This window comes from Rhinatrema bivittatum, chromosome 2, assembly GCF_901001135.1.
Source record: "Rhinatrema bivittatum chromosome 2, aRhiBiv1.1, whole genome shotgun sequence".
Lineage (NCBI taxonomy): Eukaryota > Metazoa > Chordata > Amphibia > Gymnophiona > Rhinatrematidae > Rhinatrema > Rhinatrema bivittatum.
Window position 1 is genome coordinate 105,880,606 of NC_042616.1, and position 20,537 is coordinate 105,901,142.

General features: G+C 41.0%; 1 protein-coding gene across 9 annotated transcripts in view; it reads left to right on the forward strand.

Moving 5' to 3' along the window:
* ZMYND11 (zinc finger MYND-type containing 11) overlaps positions 1–20,537 on the forward strand; it is a 315,745-nt gene that overhangs the window by 136,259 nt on the left and 158,949 nt on the right. For 7 of the 9 annotated variants that reach the window (XM_029588524.1, XM_029588521.1, XM_029588517.1 and 4 more), the window contains 2 exons: positions 15,196–15,249; positions 15,698–15,859. The exons of 1 other annotated variant lie outside the window; for it this stretch is intronic. In XM_029588524.1, coding sequence (XP_029444384.1) covers positions 15,196–15,249; positions 15,698–15,859 — 216 coding nt within the window. The remainder of the gene's footprint in view (positions 1–15,195; positions 15,250–15,697; positions 15,860–20,537) is intronic. One more of the 9 variants, XM_029588523.1, reaches the window with a different exon arrangement.

Below are 20,537 nucleotides of genomic sequence, written 5' to 3' on the forward strand. Positions count from 1 at the left end.
CAGACATCATAAATTGCTCCCTCAATCAAGGATCGGTCCCGGACTCCTTAAAAATTGCTTCACTTAAACCCTTACTTAAAAAACCCAACCTGGACCCAGCCGACCCTGCAAACTTCCGCCCCATTGCAAACCTACCTTTTATAGCCAAGCTAATGGAAAAGCTTGTCAACATCCGACTCACAGACTACCTTGACTCCCACAATATTCTCTACCCCTCTCAATTCGGATTCAGGAAACGCCTAAACACAGCATCCCTCCTTCTTTCTCTAACGGACAACATCCTGATGGGCCTTGACAAGGGACAATCTTACCTGCTAGCCCTTCTCGACATCTCTGCCGCGTTCGACACGGTAAACCACACTATCCTCATAAACCGCTTAATGGAAATAGGCATATCCGGCTCTGCACTGCTCTGGTTCACATCCTTTCTGAACAACAGACACTACAAAGTCAAAATAAATGACAAAGAATCTCACTCCATTCCATCAAACCAAGGTGTACCTCAGGGTTCGTCTCTTTCCCCTACCCTGTTCAATATATATCTACTCCCTTTATGCCAGCTACTCAATAGTCTCAATCTCACCCACTTTATATACGCGGACGATGTACAAATCATAATCCCCATCTCAGACCCCATCTCTACTCTAAATTTCTGGAACAACTGCTTACACGCCATCAACCTTCTGCTCTCGAGTCTCAATTTGGTCCTAAATACTTCCAAAACGGAACTACTGGTTATCTCCCCTTGTGACAACAACCCCCTCGCAAATAATGCTAGCATCCCATTAGCAAACCAGGTCAGAGATCTTGGGGCCACCCTTGACTCTAGAATGAATTTCAAAAAATTCATTAACGCCACAACCAAAGAATGCTTCTTCAAGCTACAGGTCCTGAAGCAACTTAGACCGCTCTTACACTTCAAGGATTTCCGTTCAGTGCTTCAAGCCATACTGTTTTCAAAGATCGACTATTGTAACGCTCTATTACTTGGTCTGCCCGCTTCGTCCACCAAACCTCTTCAGATGCTGCAAAACGCAGCGGCTAGGATCCTTACAAACACTCGTCGCAAGGACCATATCACACCAATACTAAAAATTCTACACTGGCTGCCCATCCAATATAGAATACTTTTCAAGGCTCTCACCATCATCCACAAATCAGTCTACCAGCAATCCACTCTCCAACTCACCTTCCCACTTGAATTACATACTTCCGCAAGACCGATCAGAACTGCCTACAAAGGTTCGCTCAAGGCCCCCCCCAACAAATCATCGGTCCACAACACTATTCACAAGCGAGCTCTTTCAACAGCAGGTCCACTACATTGGAATTCACTTCCACAAGACTTACGCCAAGAACAATGCCATTCAACTTTCAGAAAGAAATTGAAAACCTGGCTGTTCGCAGAAGCCTACCGCTGAAGGATCTCCTCAACCATCACTGACTCTCACTCCCCCACCCCTCCCCAATCCCTTCCCCCCACCCAACCTCACCCTTTCCTTCTCCCTCTGGACATACCAGGCTAATAACTGCCTAGGATAAACCTATGTTTTTGTATCTTACAGTTTTTGTTGATTTATATATTTATCTCTCTCTAATTGTTTCTTAGTTTAAACTCTGTACTGTCTTCCATTGCCCAGGTTTTATGCTCCCTGTTTAATGTAACTTTACTTTCTACCTTGATGTTAATTGGTTTCCCCTCAGTTACATTGTAAACCGGTACGATAAGACCTAGTCTTGAGCATCGGTATAGGAAAAGAAATTAAATAAATAAATAAATAAATTCTTCCCAAGGCTTCACTCTCAACAAGGTGAAAGGAATTTACATACCTTGGACTGTAAATGTGCGCTAGCATATTACTTAGACCCCACTGCAGTCCACAGGAAATCCACTCAACTCTGTTTCTTTTGATCCAAACAAACCAGGTAATCCAGTGGGCAAACACTCTCTCCAACTGGCTAGCAGATTGCATAGAATTTTGTTATGAAAAAGCAGGCCTTCCTCTCCAAGGGTGAGTAAAGGCGCATTCAGTAAGAGCAATGTCAACCTCAGTAGCACACTATCGTTCAGTGCCAATTCTTGACATATGTAAAGCGGCAACATGGAGCAGCTCATTACTGTTTGGACAAAGAAGGACAACAAGATTCAGCCTACGGGACAATCTGTCTTAAAGAACTTGTTTCCAGTATAATCCCAACTCCTTCTACATCCATCCTACTGTGAATTTTGGCTGCCTCATTTTCACCAACAATATTTCAATGTTGCTCCTCTACAGAATGACTCAGCCTATAGCTTGCTAATCACCCATATGTGAGGACTAGCATCCTGCTTGTCCTGGGATAAAGCAAACTTGCTTACCTTGTAATAGGTGTTATCCCAGGACAGCAGGATATAGTCCTTACGAAACCCACCCGCCACCCCGCGGAGTTGGGTCCGATACGTTTTATTATTTTATTTTTTGCTAAAGCTTATTGCTACATACGAGACTGAAGAGAGACCCCTGTGGCTGAGAATATCATGGCATACTGGGCATGCTCAGTGTGCCAGTCAAAAGTTTCTAGAAACTTTGACAGAAAGTTTTCCGTGATAGGGCTCCATTAGTGACGTCACCCATATGTGAGGACCTCATCCTGCTATCCTTGGATAACACCTATTACAAGGTAAGCAATTTTGCTGTCCAGCACAACCATCACTGCCTGCTATGCAAGTTATATGGCTGGAAAGATAATCTCCATGACAGAGATCAGCAACTGAAGCAGAGACTTCTATCTAAAGCCAAGTTTCCAAGGCAAGAAAATGAAGAGCATTAGAGATCAAGAGGTCATGAATGTAGGCAAGCTTTTTAGAAATAGAGCAATTATTCCACAGGGAACATGAGAAGGTATGAAAAAAGGGAGGAAAGAGGCAAAATAGGGATAACATTGGAGGGTTAACTGAAGTGCATAGATGGGGGAGGGGTGAAAGTTGTCTTGGAGGGCCAGAACTGGGATTGATATCCCCAACTGAAAGGAGGGGGAGCAGCATAAGAAAATAATTGCCATACTGGGTCAGACCGAGGGTCCATCCAGCCCAAAATCCTGTTTCCAACAGTGGCCAATCCAAGTTACAAGTACCCGGCAAGTACCCAAACATAAAATAAGATCCCATGCTACTAATGCCAGTAATAGCAGTGGCTATTACTTAAGTCAGCTTGATTAATAGCAGTGTATGGACTTCTCCTCCAGGAACTTTTCCACACCTTTTTTAAACCCAGCTACACTAACTGCCCTAACTACATCCACCAGCAACGAATTCCAGAGCTTAATTGTGTATTGAGTGAAAAAGAATTTTCTCCGATTTGTTTTAAATGTGCTACTTGTTAACTTCATGGGGTGCCCCCTAGTCCTTCTGTTATCTGAAAGAGTAAATAACCGATTTACATTTACCTGTTCTAATTCTTTCATGATTTTATAGACCTGTATCATAACCCCCCTCAGCCATTTCTTCTCCAAGCTGAACAGCCCTAATCTCTTTAGCCTTTGCTCATAGGGGAGTAGTTTGTCCCCTTTTATCATTTTGGTTGCCCTTCTCTGTACCTTCTCCAGTGCAACTATATCTTTTTTGAGATGTGGTAACCAGAATTGTACACAGTACTCAAGGAGAGCGGTCTCACCATGGAGCGATACAGAAGAATTATGACATTCTCCATTTATTCACCATTCTCTTCCTAATAATTCGTAACATTGATTGCTTTTTTTGACCGCCACAGCACACTTAGATGATAAATTCAATGTATTGTCCACCATGACACGTAGATCTTTTTCCTGGATGGTAAATCCTATTTTGGAACCTAATATTGTGTAAACACAGCCTGGATTGTTTTTCCCTATATGCATCACCTTGCACTTGTCCCCATTAAATTTCATCTGCCATTTGGATATCCAATCTTCCAGTCTCAAAAGGTCCTGCAATTTATCACAATCCGCATGTGGTTTAACTACTCTCAATAATTTTGTGTCAGCTGTAAATTTGATAACCTCACTCATATTCTTTTCCAGATCATTTATAAAAATATTGAAAAGTACCAGTCCAAGTACAGATCCCTGAGGCACTCCACTATTTACCTTTTTCCACCGAGAAAACAGACAGTTTAATCCTACTCTCTAACTGTCTTTTAACCAGTTTACAATCCACAAAAGGATTCCTATCCTATGTCTTTAGATATCTTAGAAGCCTTTCATGAGGGAATTTGTTGAATGCCTTCTGAATCACTCCTGAAAAAAACAGAAACCTTCTAGCCATCCGGCTGATGATATCCCGTCGAAACTCCTGCTGCTCATCCCGAACACGATATCAGGTCCTCTGACAAGTATCATAAACGGCCTACTAACTCAAGGAAGCTACCCAGATAGTCAAAAAAATGCTTCTCTCAAGCCCCTCCTCAAGAAACACAACTTAGACCCCAATGTTCTGGCGAATTTCAGACTCATTTCTAATCTCCCATTCGTTGCCAAACTTACGGAGAAACTAGTAAACACACAGCTCTCTGAATATCTAGAGGACCACAATATCCTATACCCTTCGCAATATGGTTTCCGCAAATCACGCAACACGGAATCCCTCCTCATCTCACTTACAGACCATATCATAATGGGGTTAGACAAAGGATGTTCCTTTCTATTAGTCTTGTTAGATATCTCGGCGGCATTTGATACCGTCAACCACTCCATCCTTCTGGATCGCCTTGCAGATATCGGCATCTCTGGATCAGCCCACAACTGGTTCAAGTCCTTCCTCAGCAATAGAACTTTCAAAGTCAAAATCAATAATAAAGAGTCTCCCCTAACAAATTCAACCCTGGGTGTACCACAAGGATCCTCCTTATCTCCAACCCTCTTTAACATTTACCTCCTCCCCCTCTGCCAACTGTTAACTGATCTCAACCTAATTCATTATCTATACGCAGACGACGTGCAGATTCTAATCCCTATAACAGAATCTATCTCAAAAGCTCTCATCCATTGGAATAACTGCCTCCTTTCCATCACCAATCTACTTAACAGCTTAAACCTGGTTCTCAATGCCTCAAAGACAGAGCTACTCCTCATCTCCTCAAACGAAAACAATTTTCCGCCACCATCACCACACAATTCCCACATTACTTGCAAACATGTTAGAGACCTTGGGGCAATACTAGACAATCGATTAAACTTAAAAAAATGGTCAACACAACCTCCAAAGACTGCTTCTACAGACTACAGGTCCTAAAATGACTTAAACCACTTCTATTTTTCCATGATTTCAGGACAGTCCTCCAAGCGCTACTGTTCGCCAAAATAGACTACTGCAGTGCACTCTACCTAGGCCTCCCCAAATCTACTACCAAACCACTGCAGATGATACAAAATGCGGCAGCGAGACTGCTGACCAGCACCAGCCACGGTGAACACATCTCACCCATCCTCAGAAACCTACATTGGTTACCAGTAAATTTTAGAATCCTATACAAATCAATCACCCTAATACACAAAACCATCCATCATCAACTTCAACTCGACCTGGAAATCCCATTCAAACTCCACTCCTCTAACAGACCAACGAGAGATGTTCACAAAGGCACTCTACAATTTCCTCCTACTAAAGCCACACGCCTCTCTACGACCAAAGACAGAGCTTTTTCGATAGCAGGCCCATCAATTTGGAATAACATCCCTTCAAACCTCAGATTGGAACCCTGCCTCTTAACTTTCAGAAAAAGACTCAAGACGTGGCTCTTCCACCAAGCCTTCTCCGATCCACCAGACAATCACTAATGGCCTTCCACTTTCACCCGGCCTTTAGACATTTATCTCCATGAACTATGGACTCTGGCTCCTCCAGGTTAAAGCACCTTCAAGCTTTAACCCGTTCTCACTATCGTATTCATTTATTATTATTACTTACCTTCATCTTCCTTCCAGCTTATTATAAGCTTCCAAGTTCTCGATTCCTGTTGATTGTAACTTTGACATTCATATCTATTGTTATCTATTGTTTTACCTGAATTGTTTCCTTCAGTTATACCCCCTGTTAAATGAAAACCGATCCAATATGGTTATTTACTATGAAGGTCGGTATAAAAAACTGTTAAATAAAATAAATAAAATCCAAATACACTACATCTACCAGTTCACCTTTATCCATATGTTTATTAACCCCTTAAACAATTGTAACAAATTTGTGAGGCAAAACTTCCCTCGGGCAAATCCTTGCTGGCTGTGTTCAATTAATTACATTTTGTTCTTTAGAATAGCTTCCACTATTTTTCCCAGCACTGAAGTCAGGCTCACCAGTTTATAGTTTCCTGATCAAACCTGGAGCCTTTTAAATAATCGGGATTACATTGGCCATCCTCCAGACTTCAGATACAATGGACGATTTTAATGATAAGTTACAAATTTTTACTAATAGGTGTGAAATCTCATTTTTTTTAGTTTTTTCAGAACCTTCTGAAAAAACTAAATCCAGGTGCTTTGCTACTCTTCAGTTTGTTAATCTGGTTTACTACATCTTCCAGTTTCACCGTGATTTGGTTCAGTTTATCTGAATCATCACCCTTGAAAACCATCTCCAGAACTGGTATCTCCCCAACATCTTCATTAGTAAACACAGAAGCAAAGAATTCATTTAGTCTTTCCACAATGGCGTTATCTTTCCTAAGTGCCTTTTAATCCCCTCAAATATCTAACTGTCCAACCGACTCTCTTGCAGGTTTCCTGCTTCGCATAAACACTGGCCTGTGCCAGCTGCCCAGAGCCCACAGCTAGCTCAGCGTGGTGCACATGCCCTTGCCTCCCGCATCCCCACCATAGTCCAGTGGGGGACTGGCCTGCCGACCCCCATTCCTGCTGGGCCCCTCCCTTCCCCCACCACAACATACAGACACACGATGCTGTGGCCAGCCGCATAGCCTGGAAGAGGGGAGTCCCAGCGGCCCCTTATGATGTCAGATGGCAACTTAAAAGGCACGCACATTCCCCATCTCCCCTTTTCGTCCAGTGAAGCATTGCCCTCCCACACATCCTAATATTAAGGTTTAAGTTTAAAAGGCAAAATAAACACCGAAACTGAAGGGTGGCAGGGAGAAATCCAGTTGTTTTAATAATCTAATAAAGAATGGAATAAACATTTAAAATAAATAAATGTATGCTGGTGAGGGTATATAATGCAGAGGTATATATGCGTGTGTATGTGTGCATACATATTTGTGGGTATATATATGTGTATGGGTATGAGTATGTATGCAAATATCTTTATGCTTTTATTTCTTGTGCAGAGAGTTGCCAATATTCAGTAGTTTCTCAATTATCTGTTTATTTTATTTTGAATGTCGCAGCTAATAGGTGGGGCAGGGTACACATGCCAGTGCACATTTTATTGCTGGATATGTAGTGGTTACATCGATCTTCACAGTCGGCAGTAGACACAATAACGGCTGTAAGGCCTCAGTTCCTGTTGGGCCTACATGGCTGGTAGTGCAACAAAAACGAAGGCATGGTAATTCCGGGAAGAGGGCCCCCTTGCTTGGTAATGCAGTGGGGGGGCCAAGATTGGGGCAACGCAGTTAGTTACAGGATCCAGCTCGGATATGCTAGGATAGCATTTTTGTTGATGTGGGAAATTATTAAATAAAATTTGGCTGCAGCCTTTTCATCCAAAATAATAGTGTGTGCAGTTTCATTGAAGTGTCATCTGAGTAAGTGTGTGGGGACGAGAGGCGGGGGACAACGCGTTCATCACCATTGCTAAATGATCTGGAAAGAAATAAGACAATGAGGTAATCAAATTTGCAGATGATACAAAATTGTTCAGAGTAGTTAAATCACAAGCAGATTGTGATAAATTGCAGGAAGACCTTGTGAGGCTGGAAAATTGGGCAACAAAATAGCAGATGAAATTTAATGTGGACAAGTGCAAGGTGATGCATATAGGGAAAAATAACCCATGCTATAGTTACACAATGTTAGGTTCCATATTAGGTGCTACCACCCAAGAAAGAGATCTAGGCGTTACCACCCAAGAAAGAGATCTAGGCGTCATAGTGGATAACACATTGAAATCGTCGGTGCAGTGTGCTGCGGCAGTCAAAAAAGCAAACAGAATGTTGGGAATTATTAGAAAGGGAATGGTGAATAAAACGGAAAATGTCATAATGCCTCTGTATCACTCCATGGTGAGACCGTACCTTGAATACTGTGTACAATTCTGGTCGCCACATCTCAAAAAAAATATAATTGCAATGGAGAAGGTATAAAGAAGGGCGACCAAAATGATAAGGGGAATGGAACAGCTCCCCTATGAGGATAAGTGCAAGGTGATGCATATAGGGAAAAGTAACCCATGTTATAATTACACAATGTTGGGTTCCATATTAGGTGCTACAACCCAAGAAAGAGATCTAGGTGTCATAGTGGATAACACATTGAAATCGTCGGTGCAGTGTGCTGCGGCAGTCAAAAAAGCAAACAGAATGTTGGGAATTATTAGAAAAGGAATGGTGAATAAAACGGAAAATGTCATAATGCCTCTGTATCGCTCCATGGTGAGACCGCACCTTGAATACTGTGTACAATTCTGGTCGCCGCATCTCAAAAAAGATATAATTGCGATGGAGAAGGTACAGAGAAGGGCTACCAAAATGATAAGGGGAATGGAACAACTCCCCTATGAGGAAAGACTAAAGAGGTTAGGACTTTTCAGCTTGGAGAAGAGACGACTGAGGGGGGGGGGATATGATAGAGGTGTTTAAAATCATGAGCGGTCTAGAACGGGTAGATGTGAATCGGTTATTTACTCTTTCGGATAGTAGAAAGACTAGGGGGCACTCCATGAAGTTAGCATGGGGCACATTTAAAACTAATCGGAGAAAGTTCTTTTTTACTCAACGCACAGTTAAACTCTGGAATTTGTTGCCAGAGAATGTGGTTAATGCAGTTAGTATAGCTGTGTTTAAAAAAGGATTGGATAAGTTCTTGGAGGAGAAGTCCATTACCTGCTATTAAGTTCACTTAGAGAATAGCCACTGCCATTAGCAATGGTTACATGGAATAGACTTAGTTTTTGGGTACTTGCCAGGTTCTTATGGCCTGGATTGGCCACTGTTGGAAACAGGATGCTGGGCTTGATGGACCCTTGGTCTGACCCAGTATGGCATTTTCTTATGTTCTTATCCACCCACCTAAACTCCCTCCATTTAGGAGATTTTCAAGGCTGCGACAAAGTTCAGTTACACATTCACAATCCATTACTGTCTGGACCTAGCCTCCCATTAGGATTGTTGATTTGGGTTGTCCATTCTCCATGATCACTTTAAGGGGTGGATGCTAACTGCATCCCTGCTGGGGCCAATTTTATAATTTCCAGTTGTCAATCCTATTGTTGAAAACTACATTTAAAAATCATAAAAATAGACATTTCTGTCCTATTTGCATTGTTTGTTGCTATTACTCTTTTTTTGTTTGGCAGCCCTTAGCTAGGGATTCCATTGTGATTAACTAGTGAATTGCATGTCTTCTTCAAAAACAATTATTTACCTGTAGCAGTTCATCAGTTTGCAAGGTTCTTCCCCCAGTGAAAGCTATTATATAAAACTGAAGGAAGGCATAGGGTATGGCAGTGTAGGAACTACTGCAAATGGGAAGAGCGAGGTTTTTACAGCTTTCCAGGAAACTCAGGAGGAATCCCTCCATTCACTACAGAGTGAAGTACATGACTGCTGTTCATAGAGATCACCTGTTACAGGTAAGCAGCTTTGCTGTTTGTGAAATAACGGATCCGCAAGTGTAAAACTTGATACAGTAATAACGGACCTATAAGTGTGAAATTTATAAAGCAGTAGTGGCAAGCATAACTAAAGTTGAAGCCTTGATGACTGACAGTACCATTCATTCACAAGTTTCAAACTTACACTAGTTCAACCCCCTTTACAGGTCTCTTACTATGTGTACAATATATAAATGTGTATATTTCTATTAACATGCAATAGTGTTATGGAAGAAATGGAGCTTTCTCAGCACTAGGAGTGTTTTTCATGTGTTAATGCAGCGTTTCCCAACCAGTGTGCCACAGCGGGTCCCTAGGTGTGCCATGGCTGCAGAGCCCATCCTGCAACTCGTCTTTTAAAAAAAAAATCAATGTTTGGGAGGCAGAGACAAAAGCCACTCCCATAATCTTTCACCCTCAGACGTAGGCGCGCTTGTGTACTGCTGCTGAGGATCATGTGGGCGCACATACGCGGCAGGAAGCAGACTCACGGCCACTGAGTGTGCGAGCACTACTGGCAGGAAGAATCAGTCTCATGATCCGCAGGTGAGGGAGGATGTAGGAAAGAATTTCTGAGCTGCTAGGTGAGAGAGAAGAAAATGACTATTATATATATCTACCACTCTAAGAGGGGCACTTCCAACTCAGGGTGGGTTTGGGGGAGGGTGATGTCAATTGGTCTGCTTAGGGCACTACAGACCCTTGCACCGGCCCTGCTGCTGGTGACAGTTGAAGGAGGCCAAGAGCAAGGCAGCACATAGAGCCCACAACCTGCACAAAAGTAAGTGAATGCTATTATATAGAAAGGGGGCAAGTAAGGAAACTGTTTTAAGTCTCTGCCGTGTACTTGTATGGCATGAAAATCCTATCTCTTTCTGATCCTCCCTCCCTCCACCAAACTCAAACTACAGAGCTCTTCTGTTGAGTTGCCCCATCATAGCCTTCCCCTTGTTCTTCCGTTCTATCATAACCCTTACCCTTTTCCATCCACGAAGGAATGGAATGGGGCAATGGAACTGAGAGCCACGGGGGGGGGAGTGAATGAGAAGTAGACAGAGGTGATGGAATGGAAAAGAATTGTGGAAGGCATGAGGGGGTGATGGAGAGAACTGCTTCCCACTTGACAGCTCTGTAGGTTGGGTTTGGTAGTTATGGAGGGAGAGGTGGAGAGAGAAAGGAAAGTTTCTCACACCTTGAATCCTAAAGGGGGAAGGATGAGGAGTGAGGGCAGGAGTCTGGTTTATGGCAAATTGTTTATGTAAGTGTGCATTGGGTTGAAAAAGGTTGGAACCACTGTGTTAATATATTTTACTTTTAACTTTTCAGTTTAGTAAAACCACCTTTAGCAGCTTAATTTCCATCTTGTGCATTATTTTATCAGTCTTTAGAATAGCTTACTTATTTCAACTTCAGATTTGTACCCCTTTTAGAATATATCAGTATTGTGCAGTTTTGCAATTTGCCAGAGGTGTGACACCTGGAGTTCTTTCGTGGTAGCTTGAAGTGGCGCTTAATAGAGGGAATTTTTCTGTTAGGTGGGGAAACTGAAAAGGTATCAGTCATTTCTGGAGTAGTTAATGATGACATCTGGTGGTGAAATTTGTAAATTCTGGCTTTATACCTATAAATGTAACTTCCTGTTTTCTTTAGCTATCATTAGTACAACTCAAAGCCACAGGCCAGATGTCTGGGATTGATTAAATTAAACCCCTGACCTGCACTAGGCATATTGGAACATTGAATAGTAACTTTGCTATTGTGATAATACAGTATAGTTAATGTGTTTTTCTCAAGTGATCAAATATTTACACGTCTTCCGTAAAGTAGTAAAAGTATAATAGTGGATTTTTTTTCCCTTGAAAAGAGTATGATACTGTATATTCTCAAAATATTTAAACAATGAAACTCTTATAAACTGTATATATTATAATTGAGTGCCAATGGGACAAGGACAGTTATCCCACCATCAGTTTGGAGGAAGTCTGTGCCCAGATCAGCAGGATCAAGTTTAAAAGAAAATAGGCATATCGCTCAGCTAACCTTTGTAAGAACTCGATAATTCAGCCTATTTTTTTTTTGTTTTGATTGTGAAGGCCAGTTTCGTATGTATATTAGATCATGTATATATATTTTTCTTAAAATAGAGATATTTATTGACTTTTGATATTCCACTTTTTACCATGAATGGTCTCAAAGCGGATCACAATAAATTTTAAGTAGACTACAATAATATTAGATCAAGACAATATTGGTTGAGCTTCTATATATTTAAAGACGGTTGGATCTGTAGAAATAAGAATACTTTTGTAGAAAATAGATTGCTGGACAGGAAGTTTCTATTGGTAATGCTTGGCTAAAAATATTGAGATTTTGTTTTATTTGTTCTGTATGGCTGTTCTGGGTCGTGTGAGTGCCAAAGAAGTTGCTCTACATAAAGACTTAGGAAAATGTTGACTGGTTAAGTTTGCATAAAGCCCTCTCCAGATGCTGACAGGTACTTGAAGTAGTGCTGTATAGCACATTTAGTAACTGCATTGTATGGAATAATTTTCTTTTCTTTCTTTGATCAAAGGATCAAAATCTTATGGGCTTGAGCTCTTCAGTATAAGAGCAATAATATTTTTATTATGGATAATCATAAAGATTTTAGCATGGCCTGGTAGGATTTGGGGTTCTCCTTTCCTTTAGATCTGATTTAACAAAGAATACCTGTTGCAGGAAGGAAATACTAGCAAATATTTTTCGGGGTGCTAAACATCATTATTTAATCAGCCCAGGTTAATTCCTGCACATTATAAATTGACTTTTGAATAGTGGCACATGAAGTGGTTGTTCAGTGCTGCTCCCCCAAGGGGAGGAGCTAGCTATTTATGGTGAATCCTTGGGCCGATGGCAGATGACAGCGCTCTCAAGAGGAGATCCTGAGAAGGACCACCAGCTAGGCTGGAGTATTGAAACAAACACAGATAGTTCTTTATTAGACTGGAAGTAGAACCACCAGAGGTGGCAGTAGTGAGTTGATGTGCCCAGCAGGGCTGAAGTCCTTCTGATACTGGAACTACGATCTCTGAGTTGCTGAGCTGTAAGGAGAGACTATAGGTAGTGAGTAGACAGGGTATGCTGGACATAACCAGTGGTAGATGATACACTCACAATTGTAGATCTCTGTAGTGTCTTCTTTATGCAACAGAGAGTCTTCAGTATCCAGGAACAGGAGCTGCAGGCGAGTACTGGTTCTCCTATAGGCAGTCTGAAATAGAACTCAAAATAATGTGTATGGGATGGCTTCTGGAATAGATTTAGGAACAGAGGCCCTCGTGGAGCGAGTGCCATTTCCTATCTGCAATAGTAACTCACGACCTCTGTACCTGCGATAACGTCTTAGACTGAAGGGAGCCTTAGAGATTAGGAACAAGGGCCCTTGTGGAGCGAGTACCGGTTCCTGTCTGTAATAGGACTCACTGTGTTCAAGTCTGCGATCGCCACCAGGCAATAGGAGTATTCGAGACCATAGGCCCTCGAGGAGCAAGTACCGGATCCCGTACTGCAAGCTGAAATCAAGAAGAGCGGGAACGCCATGTAAGTAAAGGGAGGTAGAGTAGCTTGGGGAATCGTACCCAAAGGGAAGATTCGAGTCCTTGCTAACTCGTCAGTAGTTAGTAAACAAAGACCTTTTAAATTGAAAACGGATGACGTCACTATGGGGGGGACGCCCCCAAGGTTCGCGCCCTTGCTGGTACAAAGTCTGGCGCACGCACATCCTATGTCATCAGGAACATGGCGGATCCATAGCGTCAGGCCAGCCCGGGGATCCCGAGAAACAGCAGGACGCTGCGGCCGTAAGCCGTCCATCAGGCCCGGAGGGAGTCGCCACAGCGGTAAAGAGGGTGGAGCGAGGGCGAGAAACAGGCTCGAACGCAACAGTGGTCTGATAGGTGTGACTTATATCCAGCATATCCACTAGCAAGTTTCAAGACCCTATACTATTTCATAAAAACAATAACTTGTTCTAAAATCCATGCATGAGAGTTATTATATTCTTGAGTTTTCAGAGCCACAAACCTACAAGTTTTCTACTTTACAATTTCACTTTGGGTGTACAACTATCTCCTATGTGCAAAGTTTAGTTATATTTTTCATGAGACTTAACTGTTCAGTTCAAGTTGTCATATTGGTCCTGCAGAAGACTTCTAGTCAGACCTTCTAGTGGACCAGTGTAATAATCCAGAGATGATATGTATGACTTTTCAAGACCACACAGGATCCTCCCCCCCTCCCAATTTCTTTAGGTGAGATATATTTTCAGTCTTATCTGTGGTCTTGAAAGTTTATGTGCTAAATCATCATTGGATTCTGATATTAGTGTTTTGCGGCATGCTACAGAGACTTCAAAAAAGAGCTCTTCAGTAATACTACTTTTAATTCACGCTATTAATTAGACTTGACAAGAGGAACCTTAAATAATAAAGTAGAATCTGACTTGTCCCTCTGGGTACTGAACATCATGGTGTGAAACGTAGACCTTCAGATTTTCTGTGTGTAGCTGCTCTGTGACTTCCAGTTCAAAACCCTTCGGCATGCTAGCCATAATCACTTTTTAGAGACACTCCGTTGCACAGAGAAAAGTGGATGTGAATCTCTCAGTATTTCTAAGGATGTCAACCAATTATTGCATGCTATCAATTGTAGAAAGTAGATACCCTGAACTTTATTTTCCAAAATTTGTCTAGAAGTGAGCATGTGAAATGAGTTTTAAGCTAGAGTCTCACTGGGAGAACCTGCTGGCCTAATGTTTTATGTCCATTTTGATACTATTTGTAGCAGGGATAACTATAATTGAGTTCATTGATTTTAAAGTTATATATCATTATATCACTGTTTTATCTAGTGTATTGTGGAATGATAATACAAAAACCACCTTAACAGTTAACATATTGCATGAAGAGACACTTGTGTCTAAAGTAATCCTGTAAAGAAAATTACAATGGCTAAGTTTAGCATGTCACTGCACTTTTATATGAAGTGGTAGTGATATTTTTTGAAACTTAAGATGGTCTATTCCACGGGTGGTAATTTGATATATATGCAAAACTTTTTTTGCATGTTAATTATTTTTAAGTTAAAAGAATGTTTGTTTATATACAGGATTGCCTTTATCTTCTAAACAATTCCTGTGCTTTTGCCCTCTTTTCTCACTCCCCTTTTCTTTTAATACCACTCATGAATAAGTTTTAACCGAAAAGAGTGCAGTTTCTCACTTTGATTTTTCCAAAACTGATGCCAGTAGAAAAAAAGATCCTTAGACAAATTTCTTTATTTCTTTTTATTTTGATTTGAGATTTCAGCACTAACAATTTTGCAAACCCTTAAGAACATGGTTCTGTTTAGCACAACCCTTTTGTAAATTATTGCAGATGAAACAGCAGCACATTCACGGAAGAGAGGGAAAAACAATGAATTCACCTGAGGTTTGTTAAAGTGCTTTGATATCAAGCTCACAAGTATGTAAATCAAAATTTTTATTTTGTCTTTTCCTTTAGTTCATCAATTCAGTACACCAAAATCAGGGGTTAATAAGTTATTGGCTAAATGGTACTAGTACCCAAATGAGTTTGTATTTTCACTGTAGAGTTTTACATTAATATCTTGGGAAACAGATTCACATTTGAATTGATATTGATGGCAGAACATTAAGAAATAAAAAAGCTTAATTCTCATCATTAACATTCTAATACTGAGGTCCTATACGCATATAATATTACAGATATATATTTTAAGTGCTAATGAGGTACACTACACTTGTTCAAATGTTTATGCTGTCTAACACTTGATGGGTTGTAAGACTTACCAGTTTTGCTCAATGCTGCTTCAAATTTTGACAGACTATCATGCCAAATTATTTTGTATTTTTTGTAGGACTGGGAAACAGAAACTCATGACTGGTATTGTTTTGAATGCCATTTGCCTGGAGAGGTGTTGATATGTGACCTGTGTTTTCGTGTGTATCATTCCAAGTGTTTGTCTGATGAGTTCAGGCTTAGAGACAGCAGTAGTCACTGGCAGTGCCCAATATGCAGGGTGAGTACCTTTCGAGATTTAATGTATTGGTGAGAGGGTTAATATTCTGTAGTAGGTTCAAAATAAGGACAGATTCACTGGACAGGGCTTTGGATGAATTATGTTCAGTGAAACTGTAACAAATTACATGGAATACCAGTAATATAAAGAATGGGTATTAAAAGTGTGTACTCTGATAATCTTTGAGACTTTTTGCAACTTTGGAAAATAAAATGTTTTTGTAAATGTAGTAGAAGGACTTGGAAGAATTCATTTTCTTTAGTCCATGGAAATGCTTTTATTGGGCTGCACGTTCTTTTAGTGCTTCAGACTGCCATCTTTTTAATGATTCTGTTCCAGGAGTGATATTTGGAATGTGATTTTTAGATTAAAAAGAAACAGCTCCACTGGCCAGTCAACTTGAAGGTTTCAGCTGACTCTGATATTGGAAACCTGTTGGAATTTGCAAACTTGAGGTCTGTTTGAAATAAGTGTATTTGTCAACAAATAAAGTGACTTTTAAACCAGTGGTTCTCAATCTTTTTCTGTTGGGACACACCTGACAGTTGATACTCATATGTGTAACACACTGAACAGATGACCAACACAGGGCTAAATAAAAACACATATGCAATATCCACAGGAATCCCCCTGACCTCCAGCAATGGTGCAGAGCAGAACTAGACTATTTCCCTATACAAATCACCATACAAAAAAGATATTCTGATTCTGGTGTTATTTCGGTAACAGCAACACAAACTCCCTCTACTACCAGGCACATTGTAAAATATAAAACTTGAAAAATAAAAAAAACATACTGTAAACATGTAGCAAACCAGCCATATCATAGCAGCACTAACTCTCTCATACAGCAATAACCCTACCTATGAAAAGGCAGCAGTGCACCCACCAATGCATGTCCTCGTGAGAAAACACAACAAATAAGACTGATGGAAATGCCTACATGCTAGTAAAATATCTCACCATGGTCACATACGCAGTCCTGACCTTCACTAAATACAGAACACAAATTACAATTGTTGGGACAAAAATCCCCAAAAGCCCCTCTGCATGCAATGCAAAACTAGAAATAGACATTTCCTGCAACACTAAGCAAAATACAAAGATAGAAGAAATGCACATTCCCAAAACTGACATATTGTGACTCTTGCACTCTTACTCCTCCATGTCCTCCTCATCCTCACATCTCCCAATTGTGCCCTTTCAATCATCCTCTCACACTCACATCCCTGCCCAGCATTCATGACCCCTACCTCCTGCATTTTCTTAACTCTGCTCCCTCTCTCCCCTTCCCAGCTACCCTGAACCCTTGTTTCCCATCCCTTCCTGCTCAGCAGCCCCCAAATTACCTTTCTTTTCCAACTCTCCATGCCCAGCATCCCAACCTCCCACAGAGTGAAGAGAGCGTCAGCAGCATCACTTCCAGGCCCAGCAGGGGAAAGTTAATTATTTTTGGCATCCCAACAGGCTCAGAAGAGCTGGAGTTGGCAATGTCTTGCTTATCTGGATGATGGAGAAAACAGCCTCCCACTGGGCTCGAAAGAAGAGAAGGTAGCTGAGAGTAGCCTCCTATCATGCCTGATAAAGGAGAAATCAGTCAACTTCCAATCAGACTGATGAGGAGAGAGCAGCCTTCTGCTGGCTCTTTGACATACCTCCCAGGACCTCACAACACACCAGTGTGTCCCAACACACCTGTTAAGAACCACTGTTTTAAACAAACATGTGGACAGACACTTGTCAAAATAAGACTTTTTAAAACATTTCATTAAGATGCTTTTGTTGACAGGTATTTGGTGAAGTTAGTGGGAGCCAGCTGTAAATATTTTAATATCTCATATTGTTTTAGTCTGCTTGTTTTCTTTCTCAACTGTTGCTGCTGAAAATTACCAAGATTTTTCTCAAATACGCCCTCATATCTGATTCATCCTGTTGGCAAATATATGGCAGAAGCTGGCTTCTCTTGGACTATCACTTTTGCGGTTTTTTTCTTTTTTAAACAAAAAATACTTTCAGTGAAGACAAACAGTTCACCATAGTCATATATATCACATGAATGTGCTTGGCACCAAATGGATTCTTCCAGAGCTTTCTGGAAAAAAACCATAAATGCCTTTCACAGCTCATGCATAGGAGTTCCTGTGTTCCCATGTATCTTCTGCTTGTTTTTTGTCTGCTGAGACTGCTACACCTGTTTTCCTTTTGTGGTATTAAAGGATTCAAAAGCTACCTTTTGTCAGGCTTTTTGTCTGATCCTACTCCCTCCACACCCCACATCCTACTAGTGAGGTTTCTTGGCACTGGTAAAATGTTTCCTTTGTTCTACCAAGCCAACCTGCATTTTTTTTTCCCAGAATGGCTGAACCAGCAGACCACTCAGTTGAATTTTTTTTTTTAATTTTATTTTTATTCATTTTACATTAACAGACAACAAAATTTACAATTGTCATTGAATGGTCAAGGTAACATCTTTTTTAAGCATGAGCATACTTAAACATTAATTAAGCAATATTGATTATAATATTAATATTGTTATTTATCTTCCAATCTAAAGTTATAATGTGACCAGCAAAAGAATAATTGGGAGATCCAAGACTTATTGGGAGTTCAAAAAGAAAGAAATAATAATCTTAAAAGAATATCACAGGAGGTCAAACATTATATATATATTCCATTGCAGGTTAAGTAACACTTAAATTTCCCAAAGAGGTATGAGAATTAAGGAAGGAACGTAACTGGGTAGGCTCAAAGAACACATATCTCATATTATTACGTCTTAAGACACATTTACTTGGATATCTAATATTAATGGCTGCTCCCAGAGATCTCGCTTCTTGACACATTGACAGGAATTTTTTTCTCCGAACTTCTCTCTCACAATATCCGGGTATATCCAAATTTTCTGCCCCCAAGTAGATTTTTTCCCTATTACATAGAAACAGTCCCGATCAGATGGAAATACAAATCTAATCAGCATTGTTCCACGAAATTCAATCTGTTCTTCCCACGTTTGTTCTAAAATATCAGTCAAATTGCTTATCGCCAACCTGAGGGGTAGGTATACTCTGTATTCTCTTCTTATCAGGTTTATTCTCTTTCAGGAAATACATCTTTGCAATAGGAGGGAGAGCCTCCTGTGGTGAACTTAATATTTCCATTGAATATTTTTTAAACTGTTGTAATGGTGATACCAACTTAGCCTGAGGGAAGTTTAGGACACGAAGATTCTTGTATCTCAGTTCATTCTCAATGTTTTCCACTTTTCCAGTATTAAACATTTCTGCTTTCACAGTACCTTCTTGATTTTTCTGTAACTGGGAAACTTTCTCTTCTAATTCAGCAATTTTGTTTGTATGTGAAATTATGGCTGGGTCCATTTGTCTTGCATGTTGCTGGGTCTCAATCATTATATTAGATAGTGGTAATCGAATTTTCCAAGGAAATCAATGCTTGCCAGACAAGTTCTAAAGTAATCTTTCTTTGAAACCATGTGTGAAAGGGAAGTTTGTGAGCTTGCCGCACCTCTCTGAGTACCTTCATGCTCCAACCTTTGAGCAGTAGTCAGGGCCACTCCCCCCGTCGATGTTAAGGTCGTCTGAGTATTCTCCAGGTTTTCCCTTCCAGTCGCGTCCAGCACCGGCTGTCGTTTCTGAAGTGGGATACCCGCTCTTCCGATGGCTCTAATGCTTTCCAGCTCAGCCTCGGGTTCCCCCCACGACAGGCGCAAGATTGTCCAACGGCTCGAGTGAGTCACTTGTACCTGGTTCCGAGGTTGTCCGTAGCTGGGGGGGAGACGGAGTCAATGGAGCTCCGGAGCTCAAGGTGGTTTGTAAGTCCAATAGTGTGGGCGTGTGCTCCAGGCTTGACACTATAATGGATGGCTCACCCAGAGTTTGAATGTTAACGACGAAAAAACCCTTCAATTCTTGGTTGTGCAGGGACAGACATTCGGGGAGTCGGGGAATCCACACGAATTTTCCCCTTGCGCTTCGTATGAGGCATGTTAGAAAAGAAAATTTCAACATGAGATCAGAGCTCCGTAATCACCGTCCTCCCGTTAGACAGCATTTTTTGATCTCTCTCAGTTGAATTTTTTCATTTCTTCAGACAGTAATAATAGTAATTCTTATTTTTATACAGCTACTGGACCTACACAGCACTATACAGTGGGGCAAAGTATTCAGGTACAATAAGTCCATTCCCAGAGTGGAGTGGACATGTGAAGATTGGGTCTTTACTTATAATCAAAGTGTTACCTGAGGCAAAGGGGCATAGTGACTTGCCCACGGTCACAAGGATTGTCAGCGTGAGAAGCAGGATTTGAACATTGGCTTCCTGGGTTCTCAGCCCATTGCTCTAACCACTAGACCATTCTTTCTCCCTTTTATGAAGAAGAAAATGTATTGGGTAGACTTCAGCTTATTGATTTTCCTTATGTCCAAGAAGCAGGCCAAGTTATGTTGTGGTTGCAAAGAGTTGTCCATTACCAACCATCATAAGGTTGAAGTGTTTGGGACAAGGCAACAATACTTCTGGCTGTGACATCTGCAAGAAGATGTCACCCAGAGTGGATTTGGCTTGTAAAAATAGGGACTTTACTTTTCTGATCAGTGAGCTAAAGCTCAGCTTCCTGAAGCTGGCATTAAAGGCTCTACCAGAGGACCTAAAAGGGCCACAA